This window comes from Molossus molossus, unplaced genomic scaffold (assembly GCF_014108415.1).
Source record: "Molossus molossus isolate mMolMol1 unplaced genomic scaffold, mMolMol1.p scaffold_m16_p_11, whole genome shotgun sequence".
In the NCBI taxonomy this organism is placed as follows: Eukaryota; Metazoa; Chordata; class Mammalia; order Chiroptera; family Molossidae; genus Molossus; species Molossus molossus.
The window spans coordinates 102,132,527-102,152,080 of record NW_023425346.1 but is presented as its reverse complement, the minus strand read 5'-3'; the positions used below and the strand labels follow the sequence as shown (position 1 = coordinate 102,152,080).

Genomic DNA, 19,554 nt, shown 5'->3' with positions numbered 1-19,554 from the left:
AAACAGCCCTGGCCGGTTGCCCAATGGTTAGAGCGTCAGCCTGCGGTCTAGAGAGACCAGGGTTTTTTTCCCGCTAAGGGCATGTACCTTGGTTGCAGTTTGTCCCCGGCCCTGGTTGGTCATGCGGGTGGCAGCCACTCGATGTGTCCTTTTCACGTCGATGTTTCTCTCTCTCTCTCCCTTCCACTCTGTCTGAACAAAATATCAAAAAATGTCCTCGGGTGAGGATTAAAAAAAAAATTGATTTGAGGGAGAGAGAGAGAGAGAAACATCGATGTGAGAGTGACACATAGATCAGTTGCCTCCCACATGTGTTCCAACCAGGGATCGAACCCACAACCTGGGTATGTTCCCTGACTGGGAATCGAACCTGCCACCTTTCAGTGTACAGGGTGATGCTCCAACCAGCCGAGCCACCCTGACCAGAGCTGAAAGGCTACAGACTTAAATCAGCCAAGGGAAGAGAGGCACAGAGAAGGTACACTCAGCCTCCAGTTGTCCTGTCCCTCTGGCACAGGGCCAGCACTTGCATTCCCAGCAACAACGTGTGACGACATTGCCAACCAGGGAAACGCAGCTGAGCCTAAGTGTCCAGCTTTCACTGGAGCCTGATCACCTAGAACTGGTTGGCCACCCGGGTGGCTTCGACCCCTCTGGAGGTTGAGCTATTATCACATGGCCCCAAACCCCTACCTTTTCTGGTGTGGCCCGGACCCCAGGTAAGCAAAGATACTCTTAACAGACGTAACATTCTGATGGCTTAGAAGTCACATCCCAAGGGCCCAGGGCAAAGGCCAGGCCTCTCTTTGGGTACAATGAATACTTTACAACACGGGCTAAACTGATTGTGACTTATTTCCATCACCTGTCACAATCCCACATTTATAGAATATCCTTATGATCCCAAATAAGGGAAGATCTCCCCCTCTCCCTCCCCAGTAAAATACTTCCAACCACACAGGACACGTCTACTTTTGACACCTTCCTTGTGCAGAAATCTTTACATCCATCAAACATGGGTTTCCGGGTTTCTTGATGCTTCCGTGAGAGAGGCTTTGTCCTTTCCCTAACTTTCTCCTTAGATTTTGGGGGTCCATTGATCTCTTGAGGCTGTAGCTTGCCATGGACTTACTGCTGGTGCTGCCTATGTAGTTTAAATGTTGATTTGCAAAGCAACGGAAAAGGTCTTTTGAGAGTGACAAAAATAAACTGTGTTTATAGATTTGAAAGATACAGCTAATTAAAAGTATCAAGCACCTGTTTCTAGATGTTTCCAATATCTATTTGAGGATTATTTCCACACTACAAAAAACATTCCAAGTCCTTTTTCCTACTAGATTTAAACCTACAAATGTATTTTAACATTCGATTGTGTGTTGGCAGACCATGTAACCCCACAAATATTTAGAGTAATTAAATAGAAGTGTGCAGTTCCTTATCCTACACAACATAGTCTTGACTTACTAGCACATTTGCCCCAAAGCTTCCATTAGCCAGCTGTGAGATCCTGGGCTTGTCATCTCAACCCTCTGGCTCTGTTCCTTTTTCTGTCAAATAAATATGTTGGACCAGATCATGTCTAAACTTCCTTCTGCTTCTAGCAAGTCTCCCTTCAACTAAGGTAACAATTTATAAACAAGGACTTCTAAAGTCACTCCCCCACCCCCCGTATTTAATTGTTATAACCCAAAGGAAAAATACGAACAATCTTTAGATAAAATATATAAAATCACTAATGTTCAAGAACAGAACTGAGTAAATTTGAGGATCTAGTTGTTTTCACTGATTCGTGAGTCAGGCAACATCCCATCCAGCAACTAGGAGGGTGTTCTGATGAGTCGTACAAATGAAAGATTCTTTATAGCAGAAGAGGGTGGGGCTAACAAGTTAAAAGAGTGGGTTATTTCAGACGAGGACACCTTCCTTTAGAGAAGGTGAGGGGTCTTACCAAGCAGGGGACCCCCACTAGCACCACACGGGAAATTCAGTACTGACTGGTTTAAAATTCCACTCCTGGGAAAGTCTGAGACTTCAATTAGGTCAGTTACTAAGTGCTGTTTTGGTGACATGGCTTAGCAAAAGTGACTCCCTTTTGGCCTGTTGATTCTTTTATTTTTTAACACTCAATATTTTTTTTTAAAAATCATACCATTAATTCCTTGACAAATACTTAGCACCCACCACGTGCTCATCAGGTATATTTGAAAAACGTATCTATATTTTGTGAATAAAATATATTGTGAGCGAAATGTCAGTTAAGTGGGGATGTTAGTAATTTCCTGCCTAATGAGCACTAACTATGATAGAAAATAGAACATGGGGAATTTAGTTTAAGGTTATATGCCTTCAGAACTCAGTGACTTTCTAAACTGATTTTATAATTAGGAAGATATTTTTAGCTCATTTTTCAACGGAAGGGTTTTATTCTGTTCATCTTAATGCTCACGCTGGCTAACAATTGTGAGTACGTGAAACATGGTTTATTCTTGCATTATTATTTATCAATTATTGGATTACTTTCCAGAAGAACAACTGTAGGCCTACTTTTGCCCACCCCTGTATGTTAATTTCACTTGATTAGTTTCTGATTTTAAAAAAAAATTAATCTTTTTCCCTTGGTGCAGCAAAGTGTGGAAGTACACACTTCCCCGAAGGTTGTCCGAGGTTCAGGGTGCAAAGCGGGGGTACCGGTGATTGCCCAGACACAGCTCCTCCTGATGTGTGCGACATCATGGTGCCCACCCTGGAGGAGCCCGTGCGTAGTGTAAGGACAGCCCTGGCCAATGCTGCTGGTGACACAGAGGAAAGGGGTGGGGGACGTCCCAGTGCCCCCCCACCCGCAAGAATGAGGCCTTGACCCAGGAGCAGAGTCCTAGAGAGCCCAGAGGCTGGAAACTGTGGGAAACCAAAGCCTCAGGGGACCCGTGAGGACAGTGGCCCTGAGCAGCTGACGAGGAATGGGACACCTGTGAAGAGCCTGTTACTGTGGCAGGAGGCGGGCCTCCCCTTGGGTGATGGCACTCCAGTGAAAGTTTCTGAGCAGGGAGGGACTAAGCAGACCCACAGTTTAGAAAGGGGACAGAGAGAGGATGAAATGGGTGGGAACAGGTCCTGATGCCAAGGAGAGGGGTACTGCTTTAAAAGACTGGGGGCCCAAGGGGCTCAGCGAGGCACTGTGTGGGGGGTACAGAAGTCAGGCAGCTCTCACCTCTGCCTGGCCTCCCGGTTGGCTGCTTGTGGCTGGGGAGACCTGTGAGCCTGGTGGAGTGTTTGGGGACGTCAGGAAGAGATGGCCACTGAGCAAGGAGAAACGCAGAGCTCGGGAGAGAGCAGTCTGGGGATATGTGGAAAGAGTCAAGGAAGGGAGGGGCTTGGCTTGGAAAAAGAGGAAGCCAGATGGTTGTCAGGAAGATATTCTGCGGCCTTAGGGGCCGGAGGAGATGGGGACTGTCCATTCTGGCCCCTAGAGGGAATTAATCTTTCACCACAACTGCCATGTTCTAGACAGCTGACTAAGGAACATGTTAAAGCCAACTAGTAACTAATAACAGAAACCCTCCCACCAGGAGTATTTGCATCTCCAAACAAGGAATGTGTTCATTTAAACAAATGCCCCTGGGTGGGACGTGGCCGGGCACTGGGATCCCGGCCCCAGGTATCCTCTGTATCCTCTGCACTGACCCTGGCCGGCAGAGACAGGCTGTTGTCGCGGGCGCCCATCAAGGGCAGAAAGGACACCGGGGAGTGTGCCAGTTGTCCTGCTGCGTGAAATCCCTCTAGATTTCCACCTCACACGGATCGCTCACACTCCACTCGACTTCCGTTTTTGCTTGCTTTCTGCACCCAGACGCGGATCCAGCCCGTTAACACGAAGGTGCAGAGTCCCAGAGTCATTGTGACCGGGTAGGGACACCGGGTGGAGGTTTGGGGACACTTTGTTTCTCCTCCTCTAGCTCCACCATACCCATCCCGGACCGCCAGGGCCCGCGGGTCCCTCGGGACAGCCAGACCCGCCGGGAAGAGGCCTCTGCGCTCACTCCCCTCCCAGGCCAAGGCCGGGACGGGCGGGCGTGCGGGGATCGCTAAGGCCCCGTGTCCGCCTCGGGCTGCCGCGGGCAGAGGCACCTCCAGCGAGAACGCACTCCCCCGAGGCTGAGCCCGGGGCGGCAGAAGCAGGTTCCCCGGGCCGGTCCCCGCGGTGACCGCAGTGCATGTGCGGCGGCGCCAGGCGGAAGTTTGAGCACGAGCAGGGTGGAGGGTCACCCCGCCTGTACCTTCCAAGTTCTCGCAGGCCGGCGGGGTCCGGCCAGGCGGCGAGGAGAGCGGGCAGCGGAGGGCGCAGCTCGCCGGCCCCCACGCATCCCGCCTCCCCCTCTCCGCGGGCGGGGCGCGGTGGCGCCCGGAGAGGAAGGCGCTAGCCCCGCGGGAGGTCCTGAGCCGGGTCCCGTCCGCCGGCCCGGGGTCTCGCCCAGCCCCGGCTCCCCCGCCCCGCGGCCGCCCGGCCTGCCCCCGCCGCGCGCGCCCCTCCCGCCTCCCCGTTGCCGTGGCAACCCCGGGATCCTCCAGGCGCGCGCCCGCCCGCCCGCCCGCCTGCGGGAGCGCTCGGCAGCGGCGGCGGCGGCGGCAGCTCCGACTGGAGCCGCGGGCGCTGCGACCCCGATCCCGAGCCGGCTCGTCATCCCCGGCCCGGCTCCGGCCCCCAGCGCGCCCCTTGACCCGGCCCCGAGCCTGCCGGCCGCTGGTCCCCATGGAGCTGCTGGCCGCAGCTTTTAGCGCCGCCTGCGCTGTGGACCACGACAGCTCCACCTCGGAGAGCGACACTCGCGAGTCGGCGGTGGGACACCTGCCCGGCAGGTGAGGACGAGCCGCAGCCGGACCCCGCGCGCTGTCCCCTTGCGCCGCCCCCGCGCGCGTTTCGGGCCCCAGCTCGCGTCCCCCGCCGCGGACGCCGACCCCCCAGGCCTATGCCTCACGGGCCCCGCCGTCCCTCAGTCCACTCTCGGTCCCCGTCATGCCGGCACCCGCCTGGGGTCGGGGGTGAGTCCCTGCCCGGGCTGGCTCTGCCTCTGTCCCTGCCCCAGGCCGCCTCCCGTGCCCTCTCACAGGCGCCCTGGGCGCGCGCCTTGCTCGACACCCCGATTTCCGCGCCGAGGGGCCCTGGGACGGGAGGTCCCAGCCCGAAGGGGACTAGGGACCGGTGACGGTGGGCGGCGCGGGGTGCGCAGCGCGGGCTGGGCTCCGGCCGCGGGCCCGTCGGGGCGTCCGGGCGGCGCCGCGGATCGGGCAGGGAGCGCCAAGTTTCCAGTGCTGCCCGCGAGCTCCGAAAACATGAAGGTTTGGGCGGGCTGCTGTGGGAATGAATCACTCGGTCGCGCCCTGGTGCGGTGACAAAAAGGGCCTGTGGGGCCCGCCTGGCCGGGAGAGGCGGCAGCTCTGTGGCCGCTCAGACTGGACGGTCCTGGGTGTGTCCGCTGGCCAGGGCCGCGGGTACGAACGTCTCTCGCCAGCTGGCCAAGGTGTGTCGTTGCTTAAAAATAACTGGCCCTGCCCCTGCTTCTTTCTGGCAGCGAGTCGTCCTCCACCCCGGGAAACGGGGCCACGCCCGAGGAGTGCCCAGCGCTGGCCGACAGCCCCACCACACTTACCGAGGCCCTGCAGATGATCCACCCCATCCCCACCGACTCCTGGAGGAACCTCATCGAACAAATCGGTGGGTGCTCCCGCAGTGGCTGGGCTTCACGGGGCAAACCTGGGCTTCTGGTGGACTCTGAGGGTGCCCCTGCTGGTGAGACACCCTTGCATTTCTGCCAGCAAAAGTAACTGAGCGGTTAGGGAACGTTTTTGACATGTTTTGGTTTTAAATGGTTCCATAGGCAAAACTGCCCCATTTTAATAGTGCTGCATAATTGGAATTTAGCAAATGCATTTCTACCCTGCTCTCTCTAAAGAGGTCTACCCAGGACCCTCGTCACTTCTGTGGGAAAGACCAGAGGTGAGGTGCTGCTGGGCCAAGCAGGAGGGAGCCCCGGAAGGGGTCTGGGGGAAGACCTGGGAAGAGAGGAAATCTGCAAAAAAAAAAAAAGAAGGGGGGGGTGCTTCTGGGGAGAGCCAGGCTGAGGTGCAATTCAGGAAGAGGGGGCAGTGGCAGACTTCTCACAGGGGGAGGTAAAGTAGAGAGAGAGCAGGGAACCCCCCCCCCAGGTCCCTGGGTTAGGGAGACCTGGCTCCACCTGCCTGTCCAGGAACATGGAGGGGCGGTGTGGGGTGCAGCTGGTGTGTGTCCAGCTCCAAACAGCTGCAGCCAAAGCCCTGTGAATGCAGAAAGTGGACTGAGTCGGCGTCCCACGAACGCAAAAACTTGCATTTAAAAGTCAAAAATTGCTAATGACATCAAACTAGTTCTCATCATGTGGGTTTCATTATTCAGAAAATGGTACAGGCTGCTTAGAAAATCTTTTTGTTCTTCAGTGTCGTCAGAGCAGCAGACAGTCTATTTGTTCTACTGAAATTCTAGGTTTGGAAAATTTGCTCCCCAAACGTCATCGTTGTCCTCCACCCTAAACACTCAGACAGACAGGAGGTGTCTCGAGTGGAAGTGGAGCATCCGTTGCCCCAGTAGACCCTGCATTTGGGAGACTGGGGGTGGCCCACTCTTCCCTGGCAGGGGCTTTTCCAAACTGAGCCCTGAGAGGAGCTGAGCCCTGCACAGCTGAGGGGGTGGAGCGCACACTGCGCTGTGAAGCCGCTGACTCCGGGAGTTTTGTTTCCAGCAGGCCCCCGGAGTGTCAGGCCGGTGGTGTTGGTGGTGGCGGCTTTTCCCTTTGTTTACTGGGGGAATGGAGAGGGGCTGATCTGAGAACAGACTCCTGAAAATACCTTTGTCCCACCTCCCTGCCGCATTGTCCTTCCTACTGAGGAGGGCCACGTCTGCCTTGGCAAACACTGGAAACTTAGACTTCCACTCTCTTGAAAGGGATCCTCTTTGGCTAAGATCAATGCCATGACTGGAAGGAAATCAGGGTGGGGCTGGGAGAGGCTCCCGTCGCATTGTGGGCATGTGGAGACTCCTGTCCTGGAGACGGTTGGACCTGTTGGGCCAGTGCCATAAGCCCAAAGTTGGGAGTCAGGGGCCCCGAGCTCTGGTGCCTGCCCTCAGTTCCCTCATGGGCCAAACAGTAGAGACCGACATTCAGGCCCTGCCAGTGTCTGCTGGTATGATGATGACTCTCTTTTTCTGGCTCCTGGGCTAGAGCCACAGTAGGTGCTGAACAGATGTGTTGAATGACAGCACAGAGCTGTTGCTGCCTTCTTCTCACATCCTTCCTGGTAGATTGGAGGCCAGTGCAGTCCTGCCCCGGCCCTACCTGCTTTTAGCTCTATGAATGAAGTGAATTCTTTGCCAGGGATCAGGAAAGGATGACAGGTTCCTCAACACACAACGTAACCGAGGGGGGAAGAAAGTGGAATGGCTAAGGGGCGTTTTGCATACCGCTGTGTTGGATTTTGCAGTGGCTCCCACAGAGGCCAGAACAGAATTATGCCAGTATTATGCATGAAATGGTGAACCCTGAGACTTTGCAGGTGTGTGTGTGTGTGTGTGTGTGTGTGTGTGTGTACATGCATTATTGTTGTTGTCGATGACACCTAACAAATGCTTGGCACGTAGAAGTTGCTCAGTAAAAAAATAAAAGAATCCCCTGTTCTTTAGAAGTTTCCATTGGAAGGATTCTAAGAACAAAATTATTCTGTTCAGAGAGTGAGATTTTGAATGACTCCGGAGCTTACCTCGTCTGCAGGGCAGCACAGCCAGCCTGCTATCAATCATTTTAAGGATTTTTTAAAAATATGTTTTTGTTGATTTTTTTAGAGAGGAAGGGAGAGAGAGAGAAACATCTATTGGCTACCTCCTGCACAGCCACTACTGGGGATCAAGCCCACGACATGTGCCCTGACCAGGAATCAAACTGGAACCTTAGCCCATGGGATGATGCTCAATCCACTGAGCACACTGGCTGGGCTGGTATCAGTCATTTTAATTAGGAGAGATGAGAACTGAGCCTTCTAATTCCACATGAATATAATACTAGGTGCAGAGTTTTATAGGTAAAATTAATTTCCATATAACATTGTGCTTGCTAAATGTACAAAACATAAAATAGGAAAACATAATATATTAACAGTACACCAAGTACAGAAATTTAATCAGATAACACAGTTCCTCAGGTAAAGGTACTCTATTTCTGTGGTAATTTGAATTTTAAAGCTAAGAAAAATAAATGGGTGCACAGTGTGTCACATAACTCTGTGCAATCATAGTAACTCGAGGAAAATTAGTGTTTAAACTCATAGTTTAAATACTACAAAAAGAAATGTGAGGTTTTAAGCATATTTTAAAATTACTTGTATTAGAAGTCTTTGGTTGAAAGTAACAGAATAGCCAGCATAAGGTAAAATGACCTTAAACAATGGAAGTAATCTATCTCAGTTTATGAGTCCAGAGGTAGGATGTTCTGCAGTTGGTTAATGCAGCCAAGCAATCACCCCGCTTCTTTTCCTTCACCATTCTCAGCATGTACGCTTCATGTCACAAGATGGCTGCCATAGCTCCAGACATCACGTCTTCAAGCAGTCATGTGTAAAAGCAAAAAAAGGCAGTCTGTCTTCAGGTGTCTGTTGGGGTAGGACATCCTTTTGAGAAGCGATCCCCTTACTCTCCTCAAGCAGGTTGTGTCACATGCTTACATTCTACCACTGGCAAGGGGAAGGGAACTGTCACAGAAAGTTTTGATCAGTTGACATTCACCCACTTCTTTGAGCACAGAATGGGTCAGCACTCAGACTTCTCCCTGTCAGCTGGGAAGAAGGAGTGTGAGGGGATAGAGGAAAGGCAGTCAGCTGTGTCTGCCACAATGTGATTTCAGAAATATTATTTTCAATCCAGCTACCCACACTGCAGATATTGTTGTTGTTGTTGTTGTTTAGCATATGACATTGGAGATAGTTTTTACCCATGATTTGCCAAATGTAGCTTACATGAAATCTGTTTTTGAACCTTCAAAAATATGCCAAATTAGACATTTTTTTGAGGTTTGTAAACTGCATTTTTAAAAAGTGTTCAATTCAACAAATATTTATGTACCTACTATGTGGGGGGAAGCACTGTGCTAAGCATTGAAAAATGACTCCAGCCCCGCTGGCGTGGCTCAGTGTTTGAGCGTTGACCCAGGCACCAAGAGGTTGCCGGTTCGAATCCCAGTCAGGACACATGCCCAGGTTGTGGACTCAGTCCCCAGTGGGAGGCATGCAGGAGATGGCCAGTCGATGTTCTCTCTCATCAATGTTTCTCTCTCTCTCCCCCTCTCCCGTCCTCTCTCTCTAAAAATCAATAAAGAAAAAAAAAATTTGAAAAGAAAAGTGACTCCAATTCAACTGTGGGAACCTAGTTTCTTTAAACCTCTGAAAACTTAGTATCAGAATCGCAGAATAATTGGTTTACTCTTGGCAACAGGAAAGATCTTGTGCTCATGGCTGAACCAGCTCAGGGGGTGACAGGAAACCTCTGTCTTTATAGATCTTCAGTCCATATTGCATTCAGTGTAGACTCGGTTTTCTTTTTCATTCCTTTGTCAAATAACTCAGTGTTGTATTCTGCTGGACTGTAACCTTGAACAATCCCAGGATTTTTTTTTTTTTTTTAATAAATTCTATACTTCGCGTAAAAGCGTTATAATTTAGCATCATGGAGCATAGGAAGCCAACTAGTTTAATCCAAAGGGTGGATTTATTGGGTTCCTTTTTATAATTCTAGTCTAGCCAGCCACATGCAGGATTTCAGTGTTTGTTTTCTTTCCTGCCTTTTTCTACTGTGTGGCCATGTTCAGCAGATAGATGCAGACGGAGGAGGAGCCAGCGTCTGTACTGCATTGTAAGGAAGGTGCTCTACCCACGGTGCACTTGTCCCGTCAGAACTTTCCTGGGAGTCACCTTTGCTTTACAGATAAGCATAGCAAAGGTCCTGACTGCTCTCCAGACCAGTATGCCCAGCTGCCCTGGATCTCGCCACACAGGTGCCCGCTCGGCTGCCTGCTGGCTCCTGCCACCATTCCTGTTCCAGCCAGACCTTCCTCCTGTGTCCCTCATCTCCTTGGATGGGGCCCACCCACCTTATGGCCAAGCTGGTCACCTGGGCATCCTTCATGACCCAGCAGCATCAGCCAGTCACCAGGACCTGTCTTCCACCTTATCACTGTGCCCTGACTTAGGTTCGGCTCCTTTACCCCCACCCCCACACTGCAGGGCAGGTCTACATCCATCATGACCCTTGAGTACTGCCACAGCCTCTTCCTTCCCATCCAGAGGCCTCTGAAGATGGGGACCAGAGCTGCTTGCCTGAGGGCTCGTGGAGCCCCCCTCCTGCACCTCCAGGGCACAGCAGGCAGACAAGACCCTTGGGGTCTGATGCCCCTCTTCCCAGCCTCATCTTCCCGCTCCCCTCGCCACCCGGCTTCCCCTCTCCCTGGGCTGCCCCTCTGTGCCACCCCACAGCCAGGATGTCTGAAATGGGTTTTTCCCTCTGGAGGAGGTGCTACCTCTGTGCTGACTCATAGGCACCCCCAGATCTCCTTGGAGACTTAGAATACATTTATTTCAAGTACAATCAGTCAAGGAGGTAAGTCTGAAACTGCAGAAGCAAAAAAAGAATGTTTCCCTTTTGAATCCTAAGGCTGGTGAAATATTGTTTTTTCCTCCAAGATGAGAGTTGACAACTACTCCTAGTTCACAAATGAACATACTTGAGTTTTAATATGGAAGCGTTTAAGGCTGGGAAAGCATCCTGTTGGGATATTGAAGCATAATGGGGACATTTGCATCCACTCTGCACACGTTGGTGATGAACACATCGAGTTGTAGATTCTTGTTGTTTGCCACGTGTGTGGGGGGAAAGCATGTATTCGTGTGATTGGATTTTCCATCGGTGGTTGAGAGGCGACCCTCTGCAGGTCCGCTGTCTTGGTGTATTCTGGGGCCCTGGCCCTTATCAGAGGACAAAGCTTTGCCGTGGTGATTCAGAGAGATCTTCATCCGAAATATTTTTCTGCTCTTCATTCCAATTCTATTGACTTCAGGGCTCCTGTATCAGGAATACCGAGATAAATCAACTCTCCAGGAAATTGAAACCAGGAGGCAACAGGATGCAGAAATACACACCAATGACCTCGGTTCCCCGGCCAGCGAGGAGACTCTGGAGGAGGAGGAAGAGGAGGAGGAGTTGCCCGCAAGTCCACCCGAGAGGAAGGCTCTGCCCCAGATCTGCCTGCTGAGCAACCCGCACTCGAGGTTCAACCTGTGGCAGGATCTCCCAGAGATCCAGAGCAGTGGGGTGCTGGACATCCTCCAGCCCGAGGAGGTTAAACTGCAGGAGGTAAGGGCGCCTGGGTGGGGTCTTGGGGGGTGGGGTGTTTTAACCGGTGTGGTGTGAGGCTGCGCAGCGGGCTCACCCTGAGAATTTCTGGCACGGTTCACCCATTCAGAACATTCGGGAAAATTCCTTTATTTCACAGGCGACCAAAAATAATCTCATCACCTTCTAGGGTAGCTCAATCCCAAGACTGAGTGTCCTCCGCATAGGTTTCATTAGACAGCAGACCGCATTCTTTAGACCCACCGTTCTCGTCGGGTGTGTCCCAGCACCTGAGCATGAATGCACAGGTGGTGCGGAGCAAACTGGGGCCGGGACGTGGCCCCCGTCGGCGCTCGGCTTCTCGCTCGGCCTTCCCACAGCTGCACTGTGCTGTCGCTGGAGCCCGGGGTGAGCGGAAGCTCCGACAGGAAGCCCTGGGCACGGCCTCCCCTCTGGGGCTGGTGCCGGAACCGGAACCGGCGTCTCTGCCCTCACTGGATGTCCGGGCCGACGGCCGGTCCGTGGGGCTGAGCGTCGCTGCGGTGCCGCCTGGGTTGTGGCTCCCAGGCGGCAGGAATCAGTTACAAATGAGCACTGCTCGATTTGGTGGCACCGGGATAATTTGGGCAGAGAGGTGTGGAATAGGGAGACGAGAGTGTGGTCAACAGGAAGGGCAGAGACTGGGCGACAGAAATGGTAGGTGTGCCAGTGTGTGTTTGTTGTGAAATTTAAAAAATGAGTATACCCTTGGCCCGTGTGGCTCAGCGGTTAGAGCGTCGGCCCACGGACCAAAGAGTCGTGGGTTCGATTCCGGTCAAGGGCACGTAACTCGGTTGGGGTTCACCCCTGACCCTGGTCAGGTCGTGCGGGAGGCAGCCAGTCAGTGTGTCTCTCTCATGTCAATGTTTCTTTCTCTCTCTCTCCCTCCCTCCCACTCTATCTGAGGATGAATAGAAAAATATCCTCGGGTGAGGATTAAAAAATAATAATAAGTAAAATAAAGATAAAAAGTGGGTACAGCGCGGGAAATGAAGAGATTGGGTTTTTCCAACTCATTCGATCCAAGTCCCATCATCTCTTCCTCTTGCCCCGCCTTGTGCTCACCTGCTCCTGCAGTCACGACAGGTCATCTACCTGCTCTGACCCCGTGACTCACTCCTGCGCCAGGCTCTGCAGACACATTTGCTCTTCTCATTTCCTTAAAAAGCAGAGTACTAACTGGGCACCCAGTTGGTGACCAGGACTGAGAATACTTCCTGCCCAGGGTCGTCTGACTCAGACCCGGTGGCCCCAAGCATCCGCGCCCCAGGAAAGCTGAGTAAAGGAATTTTTGAAGGGCCCCACAGTTCACCTGCCCAGTAAAATCAGGAGAAATTGGTTCAAATGTTGACATGCCTGGGCCGCGAGCAGTGATCTGGCTGCATCGAGAGTTCTATATGAACCTGCTGCTGTCAATGATGTCATCAGTCCCCACCAGAAATGAAGACGCATAGTGGGGGGTGCATCTCCCCTGGGGCGGGTGGAGCCGGCAGAGGAGAGCCGCCAGCCTCCGCCCATGGAAAGCAACCACGTGGAAGGCACCAGAAGACATGGAGGAATCCCCTCCGAGGCCCCCCTGCTCCGCGAGACCCAGGGGCTCCGCCAGCCACGGCAGCCGCCATCCCTAACTCTGGCTTTCTGTGGAAGGAACTGTACAACATCGTGTGCTCTGGCTTCTTTCACACAATGTCACACCGGGGCCGAGTCTGGTTCCCTCTCAGTCCTCAGCACGGAAGAGACCAGTTGAGGGGGTATTTTTTACCTTGATAGTTAGAGACGTGAAGGTTTTAAATGTTGTGGAAAGCCTAGAGATAAATCCTAGTAGAACCTAAACCACGATACGAACCGAGGACACGAGCAGAGCCGAGGCAGAGGAGGCCGGGCCTTGCCCTGAGGGCGGCAGACGGGAGAAGCCGGGCTCCGTGGGACGAGGCGCGGGGTTCACGGCTTGCTCCTCCACGGAAGGACAGCGACTCTCCAGTTGGCTGGCAAACGGAACCCATGATACTGTCAGAGTAGAATTCGGGGCGAGGCAAGTCACCACAGGGGACAGTGAGTCCTTTTGTATTGTTAAACGTGTCGCTTCATTTTTAAATGTTTTCAAATTAAATGAGCAACTCATTAGTACATTTGTGAACTGTTGAAAAACAACCACCCTGCCACCAATGCAGATGTGTGCGGGCCTTTGCCGGGCTCCTGGGTTCTCGCCGGAGGACGGGCCGTGTCCACGTCATCTCTCCCGTCGCAGTCACAGTGCCCCGTCTGATCTTGGAGCTTAGACACTTCAGAAGATTCCTAAGTGCCAAATCCTTACGGACCGTTAACGATGTTTTTCTCCTGTTTTGCACTTGATTCAGCAGCAGGCTGCTGCTGTTGTTAATCCTCACCCAAGGACAATTTTCCCCTTGATTCTTAGAGTGGAAGGGAGGGACGGAGGGTGGGGGAAAGAGAGAGAGAGACATTAATGTCTAGTGGTTGTCTCCTGCACATGGGCCAGGGTCAGGGACGGAACCTGGTACCCAAGCACGTGCCCTTAGTACCCAAGCGCAGGCTCACGCTCTAACCACTAGGCTCACCTGCCAGGGCTCGGCGGCAGCGTCGATTTTGGTTTTCAGCAACTTGTCTTCACAGGACTCTTATGGTTCTCACCTTAGTTTTCATGAAAACAACCCCCTTCGCCATGAAATGCGTTCGTTTTCATCAGTAAAGGACATAAGCGCATAGCAAGTGTAACTGGCTTGAGTAAGTTAAGGATGAACACAAGGGACTCAGCTTGGAGGGAGGTGTGCAGGTGGCCTGGAGAGGGGCCTGCTGCCCCCGCTCAGCGGACCCCCCACAGCTTCGCAGGAAAACAGTGCAGTTGAACTTGGAGCATCAGCCCGTGGAGCTTAGTTATGAGAGCACGTGTGTGCCCCTGTGCTCACGTGGGACCATCGCTGAGGGACAGAGGCCGAGGGTGCACCTGCTGGTCAGAGGCCAAGTGCATTTTCAGTGCAGCTGGGTCCTGCCAACTGCATTCAAAGGGCACATGTCACAGGACTGAGCAGTCAGTGGTCACTTCCACACAGCACCCCGGCCCTGGTAGCAAACTTCTTAATTTTCACACAAATCTGTTGTTGAAAATCATACTCTGTTGTTGTTGTTTTAATTTTCTTCCTTGCTATAAGTTCAATAATTTAGCGTTGTTTTATTAACAGGTTTCTTGGTGATCTTTGTGAGGACTCAAAAATGGACAGTCTTACCTTTCTGAAATATAAACGGAAATATTCATTTAAATGATATCATTTCTGAGAGCTCCGAAATTAATGTTCTAAAAACAGAGAAAGTAGAGAGGGGTAGTAAAATCGGTTATACATTTTTGAAGATGGGAGTGCATTATAATATTCGGTCTACTTTTGTGTGTTTTAAATTCTTGATAATAATAATAATTTGAAAGTTATTTTTTTCTTCAAGTCCTTAAGAGGAGTGTTCATTAAGATCACATTAAAGTTACACTGTCTGACCAGGGCAACTAGGCTCTGGAGAGCATCTGCCAAACGTAACCCCCGTCAAACCGAATCTTTCTCCTGATGGACAGCAGGGAACAACCCACTGGTTGTAGCTGTGAGAGAAATAATTCTTTTTAATGTCCTCCTGCAACACCCCTAACGTATAACCGATAGATTTAGATGTTTGTGGCTTCGGAGAGTGAACCCGCGGTGGTCTGCTGACTCCGCAGTCTGCCTAGGAGGGAGCTCCCCCCTCTAGGCTACTCCCTCGGAACCCCAGGCCTGGCACGGGTGGCTATCCTGATCGCACACACACAGCGATGCCCACGCTGAGGTTTCCAGTAGCCGCTCGTGCGCGGTGACTTTTCCGTGCATTCGTATCGAGGCGTGTCCGGCTCAGGTGGATGCGCGGGGACCGGCGAGGCTCTCGCGCCAATCTGTGGGTTGAAAGTGGCTTTTGGTTGTTGTCGTTTGTATCATCTGTTGTTTCCAAGTGGTGTCCAAACAGGGCAGGCAAGGGTTTGGGCTGCATGCTGTTCTGTAGGTCGTGTCTTCCCTGGTTCCAGGTCCCATCAGGGCTCTGCTCAAACCGGGCTTCTCATCATGGGGCATCTCCATCCACTCTGGGCAGACTCGGACGTGTCTTTCCAGTCCGTCCACACTGCAGCGTGGACAGCTGCACTCCCGAGGCTGCCAGAGTGTGGGTCTGTACGCAAACAGGTGAGCAGCTGTCTCTGGAGGAACTCCGAGCAGCGGGGATGAACCCTCTGTGACACACACAGAACACGGCCTCGCCCTCCCTGGCCCAAGCCCGGCTTGTTTTAACCTGCCTGTCCTGATGACTTGAAACTATGAGCAGCAAAAGGAAAATGGGCAAAACATTTCTCATAGAAAAAATGCACACGGCCGGTGACTAAGTGAAGAAAGGGGGGGGAATCACTCCTGACACTGGAGTCCTGAGAAATACAGGAGAACCTGGAGGCGATGTCCCCAGCCCGGGACCTGGAGCGGTCACTCTGCGGCTGGTGTGAGTTTTGTCCCCAGCATGTGCCAGGAGCCTGTCTGGGCAAAGGGCACAGAGAGAGGCAGGCTCACCGTGGTCCCTGATCTCGGGGAGTTGGGTGTGTGTATCTTGAAAAATGAACGGGGAGTGATATTTGATTATCCCCAGGGAACAGGGACGCATGTACATTCACAGCCCCAGCGTGCTCAGACGGGACCTCCAGCTTGTCTGCTGGGAACAGGAGGCGAGGAGACCCAGCGGCACCCAGGGATCTCCATGGGGAGCCAGCCAGTGAGGGCGCAACTCGCAGTCACTCTGCTCCGCCTCTGCCACCAGGGCTGCATTGCCGTGGTTTGTCCACTTATTGTCACACCGTGGAACTTAAATGTACTTCCATTTTGTCCCCGAAAGAAAACTGTCCCTTGTAGAAGGCAGTTACCATGGGTCTTCATAGGATGTATCTCTATCTAAAAGATTAAAGCGTGATTGTACTGTACTTACCAACCCTCACTGAATCACGCCTTTGTCTCTCTGGGCTAAACTTAACCGTTCAGCACGTTAGTCCCAGGTCGGGAGGGAGCAGGGTTTCGCATGACTCGAGGTGGACAGTAGCGGTCACCCAAACCCCAGAGAACTCCTCTTCTCTTTCATCTAGGAAACAGCGCCTGTGACTGTGTGTGTTTGCACGTGTGCGTGAGTGTGCATGCGTGTGTTTGTGAGTTATACAAATGGTAAGATATAAATCTCTTCATGGCAGCCCCTAGTTCTACAGCAATGCCAGGAGTTAGCTGTCACCCCGTGGGACAGCCGAGGCCCCACGAATTTGCTCAGCCTTGACCCTGATCTCCTGTGAGGACAAGCACTCTCTGCGGAGGGTCAGGCACAGGCCGTGGGGTCCCTCACTTAGTGTTTACAGAAGCAAGAGACACTCTAGGGCTTCTCCGTGACTACAGCCTTTGAGGAGTCATTTCTGTCCACCCTTCTGGGGTGCGGATTACTGGCCACACCCGTGAGGAAGGCTGTACAGTCAGATCACGGGGGAAGCAGGTCCGGAGAGCTGGTGGGAGCCCACCCGGGGGGCTGGGCTGGCACAGAAGCAGAGGTTGGCTCGGCCTTTGATGGGAGGGCCTGGCCACCCCTTCCGCTGGCTCCCACTGGCACCCTTCAGAGGAGAGGGAGCATGCGGTCGCCCCAGCACAGACAGCTCCCCTGGGGCAGCCTCAGGCCCTCGGGACCTCTGGCTCGTCTTTGGGGTCCGTGGCTGCACAGGAGCTGAGCATCTTGGGCACAGCACCAAGGTGGCCGTAACTCCTCCCAGCACGTGGAGGGTGATAGAGCCAGGACTGCGGGATCTGAGCTAAGGTATCAGTGGGTGATGTCACGTGGCCTGCAGGGGCACCCGAACTCCAGGAGGGACCCCCAAGCCCTTGGCCTTCTGGCCCAGCTCTCTCTTCATCCCCTGCCATCCTCCAGGCCAAAGCAAACACATGGACAGCAAAGTCGAGCAAGGGGCAGGCGCCCTAACATTTAGGACTCAGGGCGACAAGGGCAGAATCCGCCCTGCGTCTTCCTTTAACTGTAACCAAAGCCCCTCCGTGGGAGGCAGGTCTGAGCCCTGCACCGGCTCCTTGCGCACCGATTCTGCAGCAAAGGCTTTTTACTTTCTCCAAAGCCAGCGCCCGGGCGTCGGCGGCCCTGTGACAGGCAGGGTTTGCACTCGCCTTTCTGCCTGGGGCAGTGTTCGGAAGCAGCATTTGCACAATGTTGCTTTACACAACGCTGGCGGCCAGTCGTCCGTCTGGTCCGAGCCTGCCCAGTGGCACAGGGGCCACGGCAGAGACGTCGCTTTCTCAACTCTGGCCCTGGGCCTCCCTCCCGCCAACTGCCTGGTTCTGGGAACTGTGTCCCTGAGTCAGGAGGGGCCTCGTGAGTGACCCTCCAGTCCTCGGCCTGGGCAGACGGACGGTGGGGGCTGCGTGGACTAGCGTCTGGCCCAGAGGGCGCAGGGAACAGAGTTCTTGCCGCTGGGTGGGGAGTCGGGGCGCCTCGCTGCCATGGCAGACGCCCCACGGGGCAGCTCACGACAGACGGCTTCTTCTCACAGCTCTGGAGGCTGAAGTCCAAGCCCACGTGCCCGCAGGATGGGGATCTGGTGAACCCCCTGCCTTGGCCTGCAGTCAGCCACCTTCCCACTGTGTCCCCATGTGGCCTCTCGCCTGCACCTCTTCCTCTCCTTACGAGGACACCAGGCACCTTGGGTCAGGGCCCCCCCCGCTGTGACCTCATTGCCCCTCTTCAAAGGCCTCCTCTCCAGATGCAGACACGTTGGGGGTTGGGGCCTGAACATATGGATTTGGGGGGACACAGTTCAGTCTATAACGAGTGGGGAAGCTCGGCTCCCTGAGATCTGTCCCATTCATCCGCTTGGTGAGCGCTCACACCTGCCATCCTGGCCCCTGGGAAGCGGCTGGGACTCGGGTGGAGGAGAGGGGCCTCCCGGATCCTTGAGGTGAGGGGGTGACAGTGCTTCTCGCTGTGCTGATGACACACCAGACAAAACCGGCAGGAGGAAGGCGCCGGCCCTTTCGTCCTGGACCCCGCAGACGCCGCCCTGAGCCACGGCATCGCCCTAAAGGGGCGGCGGCAGCATCCCAGGAGGCTGTAGTCCATTGACGCCGAGGTCGGGAGCCGGAAACAATCCACGCCAGACCGAAACACCACACGGGGGTCCCCGAGGACCTGAGCCGAGAAGAGGCAGGGAGTGAGCGCTGACAGAGCAGTGGGATGCTCTCTGACTCTCTGGGGCACCTGGGCCTCCCGCAGCCTCGGTGGCCACTGGACTCACCCTCTGTGACCCAGTGTGGTCAGCTGCCGGGTGAGGCTGTAATACACTCCCGTCCGATCAGAGGGCCCTGAAAGGTGCGGCCTGACCCCCAGGTCACTGACCCTCCCCGACCTTTCCCCGGCCAGCCCGGGAGGGGAGTGCCGTTTCCCCAGCATGCAAGGGTGCAGTTGCCGGAAGGAGTTTGTGGCCAGTTGGTCTGAGTAAGGGACACGAGGAGAGGCTGGGGAAACCACTGCATTAAGTTCCCAAGTCCTTGTGGCTCAACGTGGCTGGGAACCACCACCAGACGCCCCCCGAGGCTCGCCCATTCACTGAGCTGCTGTCTCTGGTACAGGGCGGACAGGGCCTCCCAACACCCATGCTCATCCTCTGCGGGGTCACTAGCACGACAGAGTGGCCCCCGCACAGCTGCAAGGACTGGCCAGCAGAGCCAGCTGCCACACACGAGACAGCAGTTTGGACGAGACGGAGCCACGTGAGCCCAGCCCTCGAGACGGGAAGGACCAGCTGTGCCCACCAGGGCACTGGAGGATGGGTGGGGTGAGCTTGCCTCGAGCGTGAGGACCCACGTCCCACAGAGAAGCACGGCATGAGCAAACTGCCCGATCACGGGCAACTCAGGGCCCATCGGCCGAGTTCTTAAGGACCACGCGTGTTTGGGGAGGGCTTTCTGCCTTCCTTGATCAGAAGCAGGTGGTTTGCGTCCAGACTGGTCTTGGTGTCTCTGCTTCCTCTTCCAGCCCCTTGCTGGTAGGCTGGCGTCTCCTTCTTCTCTTTA

At 54.0% G+C, this 19,554-nt stretch overlaps 1 protein-coding gene across 1 annotated transcript in view; it reads left to right on the top strand.

Annotated features, from left to right (window-relative positions):
* Positions 1–4,606: 4,606 nt before the first annotated feature.
* The window catches only part of NGEF (neuronal guanine nucleotide exchange factor), a 31,158-nt gene continuing 16,210 nt past the window's right edge, over positions 4,607–19,554 (top strand). Inside the window, exons 1-3 of the mRNA XM_036254309.1 lie at positions 4,607–4,854; positions 5,568–5,710; positions 11,127–11,422. Coding sequence (XP_036110202.1) covers positions 4,748–4,854; positions 5,568–5,710; positions 11,127–11,422 — 546 coding nt within the window. The 5' untranslated portion in view covers positions 4,607–4,747. The remainder of the gene's footprint in view (positions 4,855–5,567; positions 5,711–11,126; positions 11,423–19,554) is intronic.